Below are 19,127 nucleotides of genomic sequence, written 5' to 3'. Positions count from 1 at the left end.
TTAAATAAAATATGAGGAACTGTTCTTCATTCAACAATGCACTTACTCAGCCTTCCAAGCTGAGGTCACCGTGCAGCAGAGAGCAGGACCTTTGGGCCTGCCTTCAAACGCCATAAAAAGCAGGCGCCGCGCTCCAGCTTCAAACACCAGAAACATGGAGGCAAAATGAAACCTTTAAACCAAAGGTATGAGGACAGCAACTCACTGCTGGTCTCAAACAAAGAAAACCCCGACCTGGTGAAGGATCACGGTGCTCTTCTGCAGTTCTGTATGACCCAGCTGGTGGCGTTGACGTCCAGCTTCAGCAGGTTCATGACCCACTCGTCTTTCTGAGCTCCCTCCATGAACTCAGACAAACTTATCTGACCTGCGAGGCAGAAACAAGAACCAGTTCAATGAGCTGCAGCATTAAACACATACCTGTGATTAAAATGTGCAGCTTAGTGTCGCCAGAGGATGTGGAAGAGCTGCATTTGTCCACAAAACATGAAGGCGGCTGATAACAGAAGAGATGGCATTCATATATGAAGTTTCAAACACGTCTCTTCTCATGCGTCTCTGCAAGAAATCTGCACGTATCTGTTAAATATCTACACTGCTGCTTGATTTGAATCATTTCCGGTTAGTTATTTTATGATTTTCTATGACTTTCTGATTTTAAGACACTTAATTATGTCTTAAAATGATTTTGAACAGTTTGTTTTTCTCTTTATTTTCTATTAAATAAAACACTTTGAATCACTTTTATTTATAAAATGTACTATACAATTAAACTTGCCTTGCATGACTTAATCACACATTTAAGTAGTTATTAATAAATGTATTTATCAGGTTTATTTCTAATGAATGAATATATTTATGTATTTCTCTGTGGCGCTTCCTCTCCCTCCAAACTCTTGCTGCTCGTTTCAAAGCATTTAAATATCAAAATGCTGATGAGAAGCACAAAAAGTAAAAACGTCTGATGGACTAAATACCTTCTGTGATTTTTCATTGTCAGAATACAACATGTAAAAGTGCTCATTGAATGAGCTGTCCTGGTTTTCCAGGTCCCTCCTGCTCACCGTCATGATTCTGGTCAACCAGCTCGAAGAGGCGCTCGCAGATTTCTGACGGAGTCATCTCCATGCCACCCGTCTGAAGCTTGATTTTGTAAAGAATCTGTGTAAAAAACACGAAACATGTTTGTAATAAAATGCAGTTTTCATTCAGTTTAGCTCAAACTCACGTGGAAAGTCTTGAAAAAAGACGTGTGAACATCAGGATTTTTGCAGGATGAGTGATAATAAACTCAAACACACACAGTGGGCCCTACAGCTGACACCTATTTATAAGCTGATTGGTAGGAAATACATGGGTGAGGGTGGTTAATAAGCAAATCTCCCACGTCAGTCGTCCACTGCACTAGCCTTACCGAGGAACAAATAAATATATAATCTGACATACACAACCTATAAAGAGCTCAGGATATTCAGCTTTTGATGCCAGAATGAACCTAAAACCCACAATAACCTTTACAGCTCAACTTAACTGGACTTTTTCTAAACTTCTGAATGCACACGTACAACTGTTCAATCTTTAAGGTTTTATTACTGAACATGCTGATCTATAACAAGATGATTAACCACAAAAATAAACTAAGAGAAGTGTCTGAACCATGAATGGAGCACTAAATGATGACAGCTTCTATCTAAACAGTCCTCTTCATCATCTTTCATCAGCAGCAGGATGCATTTTAGCTTCTGCAGAATAAAGAAGTTTATTGCCTGTATAGAGACACAGGAGTCAGGGAATGAATCATGAACAGCACTTTGAGTTGCCTTATGTAGAAAATGTGCTTTATAAATAAGCTTGCCTTGCCTTAAAGTCACCAAACCGTCCTGCATCTGCTGCTTTTTAAAGCATCAGTCGACCCAAGCAGCTCAAACGGTCTAATTTTACTCTGACCGTCCTCAGCCGACTCCTTCACCTCATCTTACCTCAGTCGTTACGCAGCCGGCTGGTCACACTGCTGGCTGCATAGCTGCATTATAACATGATCTCTGGGTTAACGGTGATAAGGATCACTGTGATTAACTCTCCTTGCATGTTTAAACTACATTACATGACCTCTGGCCCTAATCCATCGTTACCAGAACAGAGCACTACATTCACACAGGATTTGTGTCATGAAACCAGGTAAAGTTTTACAGTTTGACACATGAGCTGAACATCTCCCTCTCCTTTTAATTCCACTTTTTTCTTCCTTTTGACTGTAAAAACATTTCACTAAAAGCACGTTAATGTCTGTGTTGGTCCCTCTCACCTTTATGATCCGTTTCACTTCTTGTCGGTCCAGTTTTCCATTTCCATCCTTGTCGTACATCTTAAAAGACCACTTCAGCCTGTCTTCAAGGTTGCCTCTCAAGATCAAATTAAGTGCTGCAACATACTCGAGGAAATCCAGCGTGTTATCCTGCAAACAACAGCCAGAGTTACACTGATAATAAAACTGGGAATCTAAGTGTGGGAGAAACATCTGCCTCCTTTACCTGACTTGTGTCGAAGGAGTGAAATATCGTCTCGAGGAAGAGGGACTCCTCTGCAGAGCTGCTCTGTACCCCAAAGATCCTCTTGAACTCATGTAGGTGTAAAGATCCGCTCGGACACTCCTTCATAAACATGATGCACAGCTCCTGAATCTGCGCCGTATCCATCTCCTCGCTGTGGCTTTCTTCTTGTCCCATTTCTCCCACTTGCTTTGGTTAAGTAACTCCTGTTATGCTGGTTAAAAGCAAAAGACGTGATTGTCTGTCAACAGGTTGTAAAGCACCAGCTCACCGTCTCCTGATGAAGTAAAGAGCTCTGGACAGTTGTCCAGCTTCTCTTGGAGAGGCAAGGCTTCTAATAGATTAATCTTGTTAACAGACTAAATCCTGGCTCAAAGATCTAGCACAAAAAAAAGCTGTCAGGTCAAAGAACTTACAAAATGTTTAAATTTCTGTCTGTGCAACTCAATATATTGTAAACAAGATTTTAGCAAGATTAAAAGTCTAGAAATTGGTGCATGGCATTTATTCCCAATAAAAATATTTCTTGAATTCCTTTCTCACATTTTAAGAGGATCAAATGAGGTTTTGTGAAGATTTAGATCTGCAGCTTGTTACAAGCCATCGGCACAGAGATGGGACAGGACTCAGAATAAAGCACTGGTTCTACTCTGAGCCCCTTCCAGATCATCAAGCTTCTCACCCTATCTCTACGGAAGAGCACGGACACCCGTGAGGAAAACTCCTTTCAGCCGCTTGTATTCATCATCTCATTCTTTGGGCCACTACCCACAGCTCTTGACCATAGGTGAGGTACACTGAGATTAAGATTTTATGAAGTTCTCATCCCAGACAGGGAAACCCAGCGTAACATCCTTTTGTCATTCTCACTAACTTCTGGCTCAGCAGCCTCTTTTTCAGCTTCCCGGCAGAGGTTCCTCTCAACAGCTCTCTCTCTCTCAGCATCCTTGCCTGGGTTCCATCTCTCCTGCCGGTACGTTGTGATCTTACCTATAAACATTAGCTCCTGAGTATTCAAAGTTCTCACCCCTGTTCTGCTGCGTTTACAGACAAGCCAACTGCCTAAGACTAGAGTCTACAATCCTGAGACCTTCCCCTGAACTCAATAAATCTTCTTTACTCCAATCCTATGGTCTCTGATATATTTTGTGGGTCCAGTCTGCTGATTCGTGACACTGACACCGGTCATACAAGGACCAGACAGCTCATACAAGGGGGTCCAGCACTCCATACTCCTGGAGTACCCCCCACAGAAGTCCCCGGGGGACACGGTTGAACGCCTTCTCCAAGTCCACAAAACACATGTAGACTGGTTGAGCGAACTCCCATGTCCCCTCCAAGACCCCGAAGAGGGTGTAGAGCTGGTCCACTGTTCCACGGCCCAGATGAAAACCACACTGCTCCTCGTCAATCTGAGGTTCAACTATCCGACTGACCCTCCTCTCCAGCACCCCTGAATAGACCTTACCAGGGAGGCTGAGGAGTGTGATCCCCCTGTAGTTGGAGCACACCCTCCGGTCCCCGTTTTTGAAGAGGGGGACCACTACCCAGGTCCAGGGGGACTGTCCCCGATGTCCACGCGATGCTGCAGAGGCGTGTCAGCCAAGACAGCCCTACAGCATCCAGAGCCTTAAGAAACTCTGGGTGGACCTCATCCACCCCCGGGGCCCTGCCAGCGAGGAGCTTTTTAACCACCTCAGAGACGCAGGGTCTGCTGGGAACGTCTGGTGGAGTCCCCTGTCAGAAAGAGTTTCAACTCCCATCTCCGACAGAGTCTGGGTGAGGCGGGGGACAGTGAGTCCAAGTGGGCTGTGTTCCATGCCTCTGTTGTTGAGGCAACCAGCTGCAGCTGTGGCCACAAGGTCAGTGTTGCCTGTCATGGCGGTAACCCCCGAATTTGTTGGTGGACACCAGCAGTAAGGGATGCCATCAAGCTGAAGAAGGAGTCCTATCGGGGTTTTTTGGCATGTGGGACTCCAGAGGCAGCTGATGGGTATCGGTGGGCTAAGTGGAGCGCAGCTTCCACGGTCCCTAAGGCAAAAACTCGGGCATGGGAGGAGTTTAGAGGGGCCATGGAGAATGACTTCCGAACAGCTTTGAGGAGATTCTAGTCCACCATCCAGCGGCTCAGGAGGGGAAAGCAGTGCTCCGTCAACACTGTACAGTGGGGATGGGGGGCTGCTGACCTCGACTCAGGACGTTGTGACACGGTGGAAGGAATACTTCGAAATACCTTCTCAATCCCACCAACTCGTCTTCCGATGAGGAAGCAGAGTCTGGGGACCCTGGTGTTGGCACAAAGTGCTTTACAGAATAAAAATCACAAAAACTCTACTACTCTTTTCTCTCTGCATCAATTTTTAGACTTTTAATCTAGTTAGAAAGGTTAGAAACACTCTCTTTGAGCCAGGATTTAGTCTGTTAACAAGATTAATCTATTAGAAGCCTTGCCTCTCCAAGAGAAGCTGGACAACTGTCCAGAGCTCTTTACTTCATCAGGAGACGGTGAGCTGGTGCTTTACAACCTGTTGACAGACAATCACGTCTTTTGCTTTTAACCAGCATAACAGGAGTTACTTAACCAAAGCAAGTGGGAGAAATGGGACAAGAAGAAAGCCACAGCGAGGAGATGGATACGGCGCAGATTCAGGAGCTGTGCATCATGTTTATGAAGGAGTGTCCGAGCGGATCTTTACACCTACATGAGTTCAAGAGGATCTTTGGAGTACAGAGCAGCTCTGCAGAGGAGTCCCTCTTCCTCGAGACGATATTTCACTCCTTCGACACAAATCAGGTAAAGGAGGCAGATGTTTCTCCCACACTTAGATTCCCAGTTTTATTATCAGTGTAACTCTGGCTGTTGTTTGCAGGATAACACGCTGGATTTCCTCGAGTATGTTGCAGCACTTAATTTGATCTTGAGAGGCAACCTTGAAGACAGGCTGAAGTGGTCTTTTAAGATGTACGACAAGGATGGAAATGGAAAACTGGACCGACAAGAAGTGAAACGGATCATAAAGGTGAGAGGGACCAACACAGACATTAACGTGCTTTTAGTGAAATGTTTTTACAGTCAAAAGGAAGAAAAAAGTGGAATTAAAAGGAGAGGGAGATGTTCAGCTCATGTGTCAAACTGTAAAACTTTACCTGGTTTCATGACACAAATCCTGTGTGAATGTAGTGCTCTGTTCTGGTAACGATGGATTAGGGCCAGAGGTCATGTAATGTAGTTTAAACATGCAAGGAGAGTTAATCACAGTGATCCTTATCACCGTTAACCCAGAGATCATGTTATAATGCAGCTATGCAGCCAGCAGTGTGACCAGCCGGCTGCGTAACGACTGAGGTAAGATGAGGTGAAGGAGTCGGCTGAGGACGGTCAGAGTAAAATTAGACCGTTTGAGCTGCTTGGGTCGACTGATGCTTTAAAAAGCAGCAGATGCAGGACGGTTTGGTGACTTTAAGGCAAGGCAAGCTTATTTATAAAGCACATTTTCTACATAAGGCAACTCAAAGTGCTGTTCATGATTCATTCCCTGACTCCTGTGTCTCTATACAGGCAATAAACTTCTTTATTCTGCAGAAGCTAAAATGCATCCTGCTGCTGATGAAAGATGATGAAGAGGACTGTTTAGATAGAAGCTGTCATCATTTAGTGCTCCATTCATGGTTCAGACACTTCTCTTAGTTTATTTTTGTGGTTAATCATCTTGTTATAGATCAGCATGTTCAGTAATAAAACCTTAAAGATTGAACAGTTGTACGTGTGCATTCAGAAGTTTAGAAAAAGTCCAGTTAAGTTGAGCTGTAAAGGTTATTGTGGGTTTTAGGTTCATTCTGGCATCAAAAGCTGAATATCCTGAGCTCTTTATAGGTTGTGTATGTCAGATTATATATTTATTTGTTCCTCGGTAAGGCTAGTGCAGTGGACGACTGACGTGGGAGATTTGCTTATTAACCACCCTCACCCATGTATTTCCTACCAATCAGCTTATAAATAGGTGTCAGCTGTAGGGCCCACTGTGTGTGTTTGAGTTTATTATCACTCATCCTGCAAAAATCCTGATGTTCACACGTCTTTTTTCAAGACTTTCCACGTGAGTTTGAGCTAAACTGAATGAAAACTGCATTTTATTACAAACATGTTTCGTGTTTTTTACACAGATTCTTTACAAAATCAAGCTTCAGACGGGTGGCATGGAGATGACTCCGTCAGAAATCTGCGAGCGCCTCTTCGAGCTGGTTGACCAGAATCATGACGGTGAGCAGGAGGGACCTGGAAAACCAGGACAGCTCATTCAATGAGCACTTTTACATGTTGTATTCTGACAATGAAAAATCACAGAAGGTATTTAGTCCATCAGACGTTTTTACTTTTTGTGCTTCTCATCAGCATTTTGATATTTAAATGCTTTGAAACGAGCAGCAAGAGTTTGGAGGGAGAGGAAGCGCCACAGAGAAATACATAAATATATTCATTCATTAGAAATAAACCTGATAAATACATTTATTAATAACTACTTAAATGTGTGATTAAGTCATGCAAGGCAAGTTTAATTGTATAGTACATTTTATAAATAAAAGTGATTCAAAGTGTTTTATTTAATAGAAAATAAAGAGAAAAACAAACCGTTCAAAATCATTTTAAGACATAATTAAGTGTCTTAAAATCAGAAAGTCAAAGAAAATCATAAAATAACTAACCGGAAATGATTCAAATCAAGCAGCAGTGTAGATATTTAACAGATACGTGCAGATTTCTTGCAGAGACGCATGAGAAGAGACGTGTTTGAAACTTCATATATGAATGCCATCTCTTCTGTTATCAGCCGTCTTCAGGTTTTATGGACAAATGCAGCTCTTCCACATCCTCTGGCGACACTAAGCTGCACATTTTAATCACAGGTATGTGTTTAATGCTGCAGCTCATTGAACTGGTTCTTGTTTCTGCCTCGCAGGTCAGATAAGTTTGTCTGAGTTCATGGAGGGAGCTCAGAAAGACGAGTGGGTCATGAACCTGCTGAAGCTGGACGTCAACGCCACCAGCTGGGTCATACAGAACTGCAGAAGAGCACCGTGATCCTTCACCAGGTCGGGGTTTTCTTTGTTTGAGACCAACAGTGAGCTGCTGTCCTCATACCTTTGGTTTAAAGGTTTCATTTTGCCTCCATGTTTCTGGTGTTTGAAGCTGGAGCGCGGCGCCTGGTTTTTATGGCGTTTGAAGGCAGGCCCAAAGGTCCTGCTCTCTGCTGCACGGTGACCTCAGCTTGGAAGACTTGTAGTCAAACTATTAGTATTAATTGTTCTGGAGCAGAATAATGACATATTAATGTTTTTTATCTGTTAATGGAAAAGATTCCTGATGTGTTTGCTAGTAAGAAGTTGATTTCAGTGCCCTTTTATGTTAACAGGACTCAGAACAATGACCAGCAAGACAAGCACAAACCTCTAAAATTATGTTCAGGCAAAAAGGTTGTCGCAAGACAATGTTTTTACGTTGTAATGGCGACGTGAGGGTCCGAGGGAAAAATAAATGTTCGGGTGCCAATTTGTAACGGGGAAGCGTGTTGTGGTGAAGGGAATTAGGCAAGGCAAATTTATTTGTATTGCACCTTTCATGCACAAGACAATTCAAAGTGCTTTACATAAATCATAAAAACATTACAGCAAGGTGCAGGGAAAGAAAAAAAAGAAAGAAAAACAAAGATTTAAAAAGATAAAATTGATTACATAAAAACAGCAGGAAAAAGCTCAGATAACAAAATAAAGTTAAAAGAACCAAATGCAGATTTGGATTTTTAAATAAAAACTAGTGAAATGCAGCAGAGAACAGGTGGGTCTTTAACCTGGATCTAAATAAACTGAGTGTTTCAGCTGATTTGAGGCTTTCTGGGAGTTTGTTCCAGACATGTGGAGCATAGAAGCTGAATGCAGCTTCTCCATGTCTGGTTCTGACTCTGGGAACTGATAAGAAACTGGATCCAGATGACCTGAGGGTTCTGGTAGGTTCATAATGGGTCAAGAGGTCTCTGATGTATTTTGGTCCTAAACCATTCAGAGCTTTATAGACCAGCAGCAGAACTTTAAAGTCTGCAGCCAATGTAAAGACCTCAGAGCTGGACTGATGTGGTCCACTTTCTTGGTCTTAGTGAGGACTCGAGCAGCAGAGTTCTGAATAAGCTGCAGGTGTCTAATTGATTTTTTAGGTAGACCTGTGAAGACACTGTTACAATAATCAAGCCGACTAAAGATGAAAACATGGACCAGTTTTTTCTCAAAGTTAAGGTTTGAGTCAATTACTACACCCAGATTTCTGGTCTGGTTGGTGGATTTTAAGTGTATAGACTGAAGCGCTGTGGTGACACTTAATCGTTTCTCTTTCGCTCCAAAAAACATCACCTCAGTTTTGTTTTTGTTTAACTGGAGAAAGTTCCGACACATCCAGTCATTAATCTCCTCAATACATTTACCAAGAGCCTGTACGGGGCCTCGATCTCCTGGTGACATTGTAATATATATCTGTGTGTCATCTGCATTGCTATGGTAACTAATTGTGTTTTTCTTTATAATCTGTGCCAGTGGGAGCATGTAGATGTTAAACAGAAGAGGCCCTAGGATGGAACCTTGGGGAACTCCACATGTAATTCTTTTCTGCTCAGATGTAACATTACCCATTGACACAAAGTATTTTCTATTCTCTAAATAAGATTTAAACCAGAGTAGTGCAGTACCAGAGAGGCCCACCCAGTTCTCCAGTCGTTTAAGTAATATATCGTGGTCGACTGTATCAAATGCAGCACTGAGGTCCAGTAAGACTAAGACTGACATTTTTCCATTGTCTGTGTTCAAACATATGTCATTAATGACTTTGGTCAGAGAAGTCTCAGTGCTGTGGTGATGTCTAAAATTAGCTCAGTTAGCCGGACAAAGCTGCCGCAAGGTTGACAAACTCACAGCGACACTGGTACTGAAGATTCCACAGTGTGTGCTCTTTAATAAAAGGGCATTCATCAATCATATAAAGCCCGGTTGGACGGCTACTGTCTCATACATAAATAAAACAGTGCGACACAACGAGGGGGTAAAATGAATAAGAGTTGAGCTCCCAAAATGTCCGTCTGCAGTCCAAGCGTGCGCAAGACGATGTCCTCTCTTGTTGAAGCATCTTGCTGACGTCATCATTAGTAGACAACCAAAAGCAGTCTTAAAGGGCCATTCCACGATTACAACTGTTACAACGTGGATCAGTTTTAACCAGCAGAGAAACATTGCATGAATGCTGGAATCTGTACTATAAATAGTTAGAATCTGCCAAGAGCCAAAAAATCAAAGACAAGATAGAAGCAGAAATCATTTTAAATAATGAAAAAAAAATATTATTAATAAATTATAAATTTAAATTCCATTTAAATCCATGTAATTAATTAATCCTGACTGTGACTTTTGTAGAACTAATACAATAAAATGAAGGATCAATAATTTCTTAACCATTACTTCTGCAGGAAATTTAGCTTAATTGAAATATTTCATCTTTAATTATGATCTGGAGCTCTTGGGTGAAACTGTCTGACTCTGTTTTAGGTGGTCAAGGTCAAAGTAATGCCCATCTATATGCAAAATAACTAAACTAACTAAACTCCTTTTTTCCTTTCAGTTGTTATTGATGGTAAAGTTGTGTTTGATCCCAATTATTCTACCAAGAATACCACATATGACCTGATAATGCATGATGTTGTTATTTAAGCATGTGTGTGACTTCTAGTGTTTGGGATGATTGTTAATAAAAGACTTCGACTCTCAAGAGAAATCAGAGTCCCCACCTTGTTTCAACTTGTGGCTAACAAGTAGGGTCTCCTGTTTACACCTAGAGGAAATTCGGTTACATTCTTTCTGATTCCCTCTCCAAATATACTCAAATTTGGGGCCCTGTAGTCACATCACAGGTTGAGGTGATTTTTCGTGTTCTGTAGATGACACAGAACGCATCATTTTGTTTATTCCCCTTTCTTTCCATTTTATAAATGGAAATAATTGAGTATTAACTGTTCTTAACCTGGCCAGCTTTTTGTTTGTCAGTCTCTATTTTTACCGATACTTTTTCTCTAAATGGTCTGTTCTCTTGCCTGTGCTGCGCATGTATTTATTTCATTAACTTATCCACATTGTCATTTAATTTATCTAGATCATGTACTTCTCAGTAGTCTACTTGCAAGTTCCCTGTACTTTCCACTCTGTGTTCTTTATTTTGAATATTTTATCTTCTCATGTATTTATTTTTAATGTACTTTTGTTGTTATTGTAACCGTATTAAAAATTTCTGTCTTATTTTTTTCATTTTGTTATTAAATTGTTGTTATTTTTAAAGTTTTATAAATAAAAAAAAAAGTGTGATTTTTTTGTCTCATCTGTACAACGGACTATGGGGCCACATTAAGAAACATATTTTTTCACAGGCTTCGAGAATAAAGTCGTAATTTTGTCAGAAGAAAGCCATATTTTTAAAAGTTCTTTTAGAAAATTAACATTGTTAAAATGAGGGCGGTGGAGCATTTTGTGAAGTTGTGCTTCAGCACAAATTTCACAAACCAGGAAATATTTAATCTTTTATTACATCAACACCACGTCATCATCATTACCATTATTACCATTATTAATGTTATTAATGTAATTAACAGTATTAACGTTTTTAACATTATTAACATTATTAACATTTTTAACATCACTAACATTATTAATGTTTTTAGCATTATTATCATTATTATCATTATTAACATTATTAACATTATTAACATTATTAACATTTTTAACATCATTAACATTATTAACGTTTTTAACATTATTAACATTATGAATGTTTTTAACTTTATTAACATTATTAATGTTTTTAACATTATTAACATTATTAACGTTATTACCATTATTAACTTTATTAACAGTATTAACGTTATTAACATTATTATCTTCATTAACGATGTTAACGTTATTAATGTTATTAAAATTATTACCTTCATTAACATTATTAACATTATGAACGTTTTTAACTTTATTAACATTATTAATGTTTTTAACATTATTAACATTATTAACATTATTAACATTTTTAACATCATTAACATTATTAACGTTTTTAACATTATTAACATTTTTAATGTTTTTAACATTATTAACTTTATTGACGTTATTACATTATTAACTTTATTACCATTATTAACATTATTAACTTTATTAACAGTATTAACATTATTAACATTATTAAAATTATTAACATTATTAACATTATTAACATTATTACCATTATTAACTTTATTAACAGTATTAACGTTATTAACATTATTATCTTCATTAACGATATTAACGTTATTAATGTTATTAAAATTATTACCTTCATTAACGTTATTAATGTTATTAAAATTATTACCTTCATTAACGTTATTAACGTTATTAATGTAACTAACATTAGTAACGTTATTAACATCATACTAATGTATACATTATACACTATAATAATTAATAATTATAATTAATTAATAATTAATTATATTAATTTAGATCTATTACTTGCAGACACAATAAATATTTCTTACATTCCTATATATATATATATATATATATATATATATATATATATATATATATATATGTATATATATATCCAAGATGGAAAAAGGGTATTTGGGGACATTTGAGCAGGTGAGTTGGCTGCAGCAGACTTAAAAGGAGACTGAGGACATCTGGTGGTGGAGGGTGGAGGTAATACAGGATCATAGAAGCAGTTCATGGTTAAAGAAGTTGTAAATCATTAAAGTTCATGGATGATGTCTAAATTCTGTTCTAGTAAAACTGCAGAAAAAAACTGCTGAAAAAGCTGCTTGGCAGTAAAGCCGGAAGGTTTGGTAAGAGCTTTATAGGTCAGGTATGAATCCAGTTACTTCACACCAACCCTGACAGGCCATACTGTCTAAACTCTTCCCAGACAGCCTGCATTAGATCAACACTTCAGGCAGGACCACACTTAACCCCTTAATGCATTCAGCCTTATAATCTCTCTGCGTGTGTGTGTGTGTGTGTGTGTGTGTGTGTGTGTGTGTGTGTGTGTGTGTGTGTGTGTGTTTCTTTGCTGTTAAAGATGCAGTAGATTTGTTTATTACAGTAGTCTCATTAGACATTCTTTAGCTTCCTATAAAGTGACCTGTCTGTTTTTTGTTTTGTTTTTTTAACAGCTGGTAAATCTTTGAGAAAACTGGTGTTATTGGGGAAGGTGTGGTCAGCACAGGTGAAGGGTAAATTGGATTTGTTCAGAAAGAGTTCTGGAAATAGCTCAGAGTGCTGGAGGAAGCACATCCATGAGGTTTTATCCACAACACAGACATGTATGAGCTGGCTGCTCCCATGAAGACGTTTCATCATTGGAGAAGTTTTTCTACCGTTGTGCCTTTGAAATCATGGGTCAAGCAGGGAGCAGCACAGATGCAGAGGTGACTCTTCAGGACATCCAGGAGCTCTACGGTAAATTTGCCAAAGAATGTCCGAGTGGAAACCTGCATTTACACGAGTTCAAGAGAATCTTCGGGGTGAACAGCAGCTCTACAGAAGAGGAAGCGGCGTACATGGAAAATGTGTTTCGGTCCTTCGATACTAATAAGGTATCAGTTTGTTGTCATGGTGACCGTTTTATTGTACTGTTTGGCTGAATGTTAACAATGGTCAGTATTTACCAACAAATCTCCCATTTCCTCTATTTAGGACGGGAAAATTGACTTTATGGAGTTCGTAGCAGCAGTGAACCTCATTCTTCGTGGAAAACTGGTGGACAAACTGAAATGGTCTTTTAAAGTTTATGACACAGATGGAAATGGCTGCCTAACCAGACAGGAAGTCAGGCATATCATCAAGGTGAGGTGTTTGTTCTTAGGTATAATATTTTAAAATTGTTTTCTTAATTAATCTGCAAATGTTTTAACCATTTAAAGACCAAGAAAAACATAGAGAGAAAATAACATTTATTTTAATTTGGCCCTTTACAAAATGTAAAAAATATTTAACGAGAATAATCTTTAGTAGATTTATTGTTTATGTCAAAATTTCCGTAGTACAAAAGGTGTCCACCAGGGGGCAGAATATTATAGTTTATTAAGGTAAAAAAACATAATGGTTTCCTTTAAAACACATGTTCAGAACATGAACTATCCCATGAAAACTTCTTCTTCTACAACTTTTTATATGCTAGAAAAGAAAATGTCAATTAAAAAATTATCTATATTTATCAGATAATTATCAAATAATAATAAGTATAAATGAGATAAAAGATAATTATATCACCCACCCCCCAAAAAATATTCATATTATGAAATAAAAGTTATTATTTTATATTTTATGACTTAGATGAAGTCAACATGTTTTAAGATCATTTTTAAAATTGTACTCCGTAAAATGAAATCAGTTGATAGTGAATGAATGAAAAAATAAATATGCCTCTAAATATTTAAAATGTGAAAATTTGGAACTGAAATTCTTGTTATTTTCAACCTGGAAAGGAAAAATTATAAACATAACATAAAACGTTGCTTTTTTAAAAATTCTGAGCTGCCCTTAAGGCTATCTTTCTCAGTTTTTACCCTTAGAGATCCACAGTACCGTTACATTACTCTACATTTTTGACAGATTATTGCTCAGGCGTCTGCTTGCTACCAAATGTAGTGGCACGTGATGGCTGCCATGTTTCAGTGAGTCTGCACCAGGGCTGCTGTGGCTAGATGTGCAACTTACCATCACCACATATGAGGAGTGGATTAATAGCACAACTTTGAGTGCTGCCAGCAACAAAGCGCAATATAAATCTAATCCATTATAATTATTATCACCATTTTTGCACAGGTAAGCAAAAGTGGTGCTGGAAACGTATAAAATTAGACCACAAATCCCAGTAAAAATTCAATAAATGTGTGACTCATGACCGGAAGACTGGGATAATTTTTATAAAATTTATAATATAAATTGGGCCTAAAATACACAGCAAACATTATTGGTGAACATTTAAGATGAAAAGCAATATTCTCAAAGGCTGATCCAAAAAAGATGTTTGTGGCAAAAATAAAAGGTTTTTCTTGGAGACATGAAATGTAACCGCAGTTCTGAAATGACCCACATAATGTGTGTTATCTTCAACGCTGACGTGGAAAATTTGTGAAGGTGTTGACATCAACCTGCCGTTTTTCCATCTTTATAAGATTATCAACAAGATAAGGCGGCATGGGAATCCCAGTGTGACGGAGAACATCGATGACATCTGTGACAGAATATTTGAACTGGTTGACAAGAACAGAGACAGTAAGTTGGCTTTTATAACAAAAAAAATAAGATTGATGTATAGCAAACGCAGATCAACAATGAAGAAATTATTCTACTTCATTGCTTTTATTTAACTATAAGACAGCAGAATAGGAAGTAATCACATGATTCCATGGCACAAAATGTAGCAGTTTCTCAGTAAAGACTTAAAAATGTAAATTTTCTGCCCTTTTTGCTTAGCAAAATTTTATTGAGCATGTGCATCTTTTACATGTAGATATGTCATGATTCGGATGTTTGGACTCAAAAATACTCAGGTTCCCAGGGATAGGTATATGATCTTTATTGTACAGAGATGAATAATGAGATTGTGCAATCCGGCTTTTCTCCGCTCAGGGGTCTGTGAACACACAAGGTGGAAGTTAGGAGGCAGGCGGCTGATGAGAACTCTGAGAGGGATTGAGAGTTTACGTAGCAGCAGTGGGAATCCAACTGGGCGCAGGGTGTTGAATCCAGGGGTTGGAGAAGGGCCGCCGGGAGGAAGACTGCGGAAGGAAAGCTGCTGAACAGAGGAGAGGTTAATGGAGGGATACAGGTTGCACGCAGGAGCACCTGAATGAGAGGACCGCAGAGGCAGGGTGTGAATGGTCTGGTTGGGGGCAGATATATCAGTCCGTGATCCGAAATCCAATCCTGTTAGACAAGCCAGGGGTCAGAAAGCCAAGTAATCCAAATTAACAACCAAAGAAGAGTACCAAACAGGGAGCAGGCAGAATCAGAATCCAGGTCCAAAGTCAGATCAGCGTCAGGCGGGCAGGATAATTCAGGCGGGATACGTGCAGGGAAGAACCAAGACGATCTGGCACTGGAGGGATGTTGCAGGGCTGTATAAATAGTGCTTGGGACAGGTGAAGCGCATCAGCCCTAATCAGGAGCTGGTGGAGATGAGGCGTTCAGGGCGGCTGGAAAAACAGAGCCTTACACCACAGATCATGAGAAGATATGGTTGTAAAGATGGAGGATGGGTGGAAGGTTATATCACTGTTCTACAGCTCAGTAGCTGTGTTCATATAAACCAGTTAATAAAAACGATGACCTGCTAATAAAACCAGAAAATCTGCTCTTTGATTCAATCCTGCATCCTGAGCTGCACAAGGAGACAGCGGAGAGGAAAACCTCCACCAGAACCAGAACCAGGAAAAAAAACCTCTATCAGAAAGCGAACCAGGTAGAAAACCTCCACCAGAACCAGAACCAGGAAAAAAAACCTCTATCAGAAAGCGAACCAGGTAGAAAACCTCCACCAGAACCAGAACCAGGAAGAAAAACCTCCATGAGAACCAGAACCAGGAAGAAAAACCTCCATGAGAACCAGAACCGGGAAGAAAAACCTCTATCAGAACCAGAACCAGGTAGAAAACCTCCACCAGAACCAGGAAGAAAAACCTCCATGAGAACCAGAACCAGGTAGAAAACCTCCACCAGATCCAGAACCAGGAAGAAAAACCTCCATGAGAACCAGAACCGGGAAGAAAAACCTCCACCAGAACCAGAACCAGGAAGAAAAAACTCCATGAGAACCAGAACCGGGAAGAAAAACCTCTGTCAGAACCCAAACCAGGTAGAAAACCTCCACCAGGACCAGAACTAGGTAGAAAATCTCCACCAGAACCAAAACCAGGAAGAAAAACTTCTATCAGAACCAGAACCAGGTAGAAAACCTCCATGAGAACCAGAACCAGGTAGAAAAACCTTCATCAGAACCAGAACCAGGTAGAAAACCTCCACGAGAACCTTAACCAGGAGGAAAAATCCTCCATGAGAACCAGGAAGACAAACCTCCATCAAAACCAGGAAAAAACATCTATTTTGGAACTTAACCCTAACCAGGAAAAAAAAAAACTATCAGAACCAGAACCAGAAAGAAAAACCTCCATCAGAACCAGAACCAAATAACAAAACCTCCACCAGCACCAGGAAAAAAACCCTATATTGAAACCAGAACCAGAAAGGAAAACCTCCATCAGAACCAGGAAAAAGAACTTCTATTGGAACCAAAACCAGAAAGAAAAACTTCCATCAAAACCAGAACCAGGAGGGCTGCCATCTTGCTGGACCGGTTGGGGGTGAAGAGGACAGGAAAGAGGAGTCAACCAGCAGCAGAACTCTAAGCCATAGAAGGAAGGGATGGATGGATGGACGGGTGGATGGATAGATGGATGGATGGGTGGATGGATGGACGGGTGAATGGATGGATGGGTGGATGGATGGACGGGTGAATGGATGGATGGATGGATGGATGGATGGATGGGTGGATGGATGGGTGGATGCGTGAATGGATGGGTGGATGGATGGATGGATGGATGGATGGGTGGATGGATGGATGGATGGATGTGTGGATGGATGGATGGATGGATGGATGGATGGATGGATGGATGGATGGGTGGATGCGTGGATGGATGGATGGACGGATGGATGGATGGATGGATGCATGGATGGATGGATGGATGGAGGGATGGGTGGATGCGTGGATGGATGGATGGACGGATGGATGGATGGATGGATGCATGGATGGATGGATGGATAAATGGATGGATGGATGGATGAATAAATGGATGGATGGATGGATGGATGGGTGGATGGGTGGATGGATGGATGTGTGGATGGATGGATGGATGGATGGATGGGTGGATGCGTGGATGGATGGATGGACGGATGGATGGATGGATGGATGCATGGATGGATGGATGGATGGAGGGATGGGTGGATGCGTGGATGGATGGATGGACGGATGGATGGATGGATGGATGCATGGATGGATGGATGGATAAATGGATGGATGGATGGATGAATAAATGGATGGATGGATGGATGGATGGATGGATGGATGGGTGAATGGGTTGATGCGTGGATGGATGGATGGATGGATGGATGGAGGGATAAATGGATGGATGGATGGATGGATGGATGGATGGATGGATGGATGGATGGATGGATAAATAAATAAATAATCCTATATGTATAATTTCTTGTTCACCTTGTTTTTCATCCTGCTCTCTCTAGGTCAGATTTCTTTAGAGGAATTCATTGAAGGGGCTGAGAAGGACCCATGGCTGATGGAACAACTCAAACTGGACCTCGGGCCTTCTGACTGGTTCATGAAACAGACGAAGAAGAGCTCCTGAGTTGTGATAAATGCCTGGACACCAGACTGGGGGAATAATCGGCCTTATAAGTGCCCACGGACATTTTTAATTGATCTGGGAACATCCGTGTGAAGCTTCCATCATTTATTTCCTTTCTGTGATGGAGAAGGAGTCTGTCATGGCTAATTTTCTTCAAGTGAGAGGACAACAACATGCGTCTGACAGGGATGCATAGGTCTTTGGACATTTTCCAGACACCACCTGAAAAAATGTTTTTATAGTGAAATTAAAAGGCAAAAATAACAGTTTTTCTTCAAAAGCAGCTTCTCATCTGGTTTAATATAAAGGTGCATGTAATGTATTTGGTACAAAGGCAACTGTGAGGACCTTCCTGGTCTGCAGTGGTCAGGACCTTCCAACAGTGACTCGACAATCTCTACAGAGTCAGCAGCCAAGTCTAACAGATCTTATCCAATGGGAGAGTTACTGTAGCTCAACCTGCGTAAGAAGGTGAAGCTAGCCTTGTTTAAAAGGTGTCAGAACAGAGGGTGTCATGCTATATAGTAAAATGTAAAAATGGAATTATTTGCTGTCAAACTGCAACAGTTGTCTTTCTTAGGAGGGAAAATGTCAGCTGCTTCATTGCGTTTACGATGACGCTCTGCAGAGATGAGCTCATCAGCTGACAGTTCACCTGTAATGGCTTCCTGTTTCCCACTGCTGGCCAGATCAGCAGGGATAAACTTACAGTAGTTTTCTTACAGTCGTGATTTGTTCCTTTAACAGGATCATTTATTTTAAGAAGACTCATGAATGCTGAAGGGAAAAGTGTTAGCTTGTTTGTAAGATTTAATGTGAATGTGTGCCTGCTTAAAAACAGCTATTCAACCATTAATGGCATTTTCCCTTATCTGAACTGTTGTTTTAACTAAGAAGAGCCCGACGTGACATATTTGTTACATACAGTTTCTGAGACATTTTGCATCACTTTATGGTATAAACTTTGCTCAAAATCCTGTTGAACACAGTCTGATACTTGTCTTCTGTCCCCTAATAGATACCCAGAAGCAGAAAACCACATTATAATATTTTTGAACTATCACATGATAATAAATGGTAGATACCCCCCCCCCCCCCCCCCCCC

The 19,127-nt window shown here is 40.1% G+C and overlaps 3 protein-coding genes across 3 annotated transcripts; 2 read left to right on the top strand and 1 right to left on the bottom strand.

Annotated features, from left to right (window-relative positions):
* Positions 1 to 245: 245 nt before the first annotated feature.
* On the bottom strand, positions 246 to 2,729 carry LOC121643240 (guanylyl cyclase-activating protein 2-like). The gene is made up of 4 exons (XM_041990557.1): positions 2,532 to 2,729; positions 2,306 to 2,455; positions 1,065 to 1,161; positions 246 to 367 (listed from the first exon to the last, which is right to left on the bottom strand). Exons 1-4 carry the CDS (start codon positions 2,724 to 2,726, stop codon positions 246 to 248), a joined length of 564 nt encoding a protein of 187 aa, XP_041846491.1. The 5' UTR covers positions 2,727 to 2,729.
* Positions 2,730 to 5,145: 2,416 nt separating this feature from the next.
* LOC121643154 (guanylyl cyclase-activating protein 2-like) lies at positions 5,146 to 7,629 on the top strand. The gene is made up of 4 exons (XM_041990421.1): positions 5,146 to 5,343; positions 5,420 to 5,569; positions 6,714 to 6,810; positions 7,508 to 7,629. The coding sequence occupies exons 1-4, from the start codon at positions 5,149 to 5,151 to the stop codon at positions 7,627 to 7,629; spliced, it is 564 nt and encodes a 187-aa protein (XP_041846355.1). The 5' UTR covers positions 5,146 to 5,148.
* A 5,340-nt stretch (positions 7,630 to 12,969) lies between these two features.
* On the top strand, positions 12,970 to 18,150 carry LOC121641175 (guanylyl cyclase-activating protein 2-like). The gene is made up of 4 exons (XM_041987158.1): positions 12,970 to 13,192; positions 13,293 to 13,442; positions 14,777 to 14,876; positions 17,901 to 18,150. Exons 1-4 carry the CDS (start codon positions 12,992 to 12,994, stop codon positions 18,020 to 18,022), a joined length of 573 nt encoding a protein of 190 aa, XP_041843092.1. The 5' UTR covers positions 12,970 to 12,991; the 3' UTR covers positions 18,023 to 18,150.
* Positions 18,151 to 19,127: the final 977 nt, after the last annotated feature.

This window comes from Melanotaenia boesemani, chromosome 1, assembly GCF_017639745.1.
Source record: "Melanotaenia boesemani isolate fMelBoe1 chromosome 1, fMelBoe1.pri, whole genome shotgun sequence".
In the NCBI taxonomy this organism is placed as follows: Eukaryota; Metazoa; Chordata; class Actinopteri; order Atheriniformes; family Melanotaeniidae; genus Melanotaenia; species Melanotaenia boesemani.
Note: the sequence above shows the minus strand (reverse complement) of the source record. Positions and strands in the feature narration are given on the sequence as shown.

Bases quoted from the DNA above. Each gene is read 5' to 3' on its own strand.
- LOC121643154 (XM_041990421.1), top strand. From the start codon at position 5,149: ATGGGACAAGAAGAAAGCCACAGCGAGGAGATGGATACGGCGCAGATT. The intron at 5,570-6,713 runs GTGAGAGGGACC...TTTTTTACACAG, and splicing joins AAGTGAAACGGATCATAAAG to ATTCTTTACAAAATCAAGCT. The intron at 6,811-7,507 runs GTGAGCAGGAGG...TCTGCCTCGCAG, and splicing joins GGTTGACCAGAATCATGACG to GTCAGATAAGTTTGTCTGAG.
- LOC121643240 (XM_041990557.1), bottom strand. From the start codon at position 2,726: ATGGGACAAGAAGAAAGCCACAGCGAGGAGATGGATACGGCGCAGATT. The intron at 2,456-2,531 runs GTAAAGGAGGCA...TGTTGTTTGCAG, and splicing joins ACTCCTTCGACACAAGTCAG to GATAACACGCTGGATTTCCT. The intron at 368-1,064 runs GTGAGCAGGAGG...TCTGCCTCGCAG, and splicing joins GGTTGACCAGAATCATGACG to GTCAGATAAGTTTGTCTGAG.
- LOC121641175 (XM_041987158.1), top strand. From the start codon at position 12,992: ATGGGTCAAGCAGGGAGCAGCACAGATGCAGAGGTGACTCTTCAGGAC. The intron at 13,193-13,292 runs GTATCAGTTTGT...TCCTCTATTTAG, and splicing joins GGTCCTTCGATACTAATAAG to GACGGGAAAATTGACTTTAT. The intron at 13,443-14,776 runs GTGAGGTGTTTG...CATCTTTATAAG, and splicing joins AAGTCAGGCATATCATCAAG to ATTATCAACAAGATAAGGCG.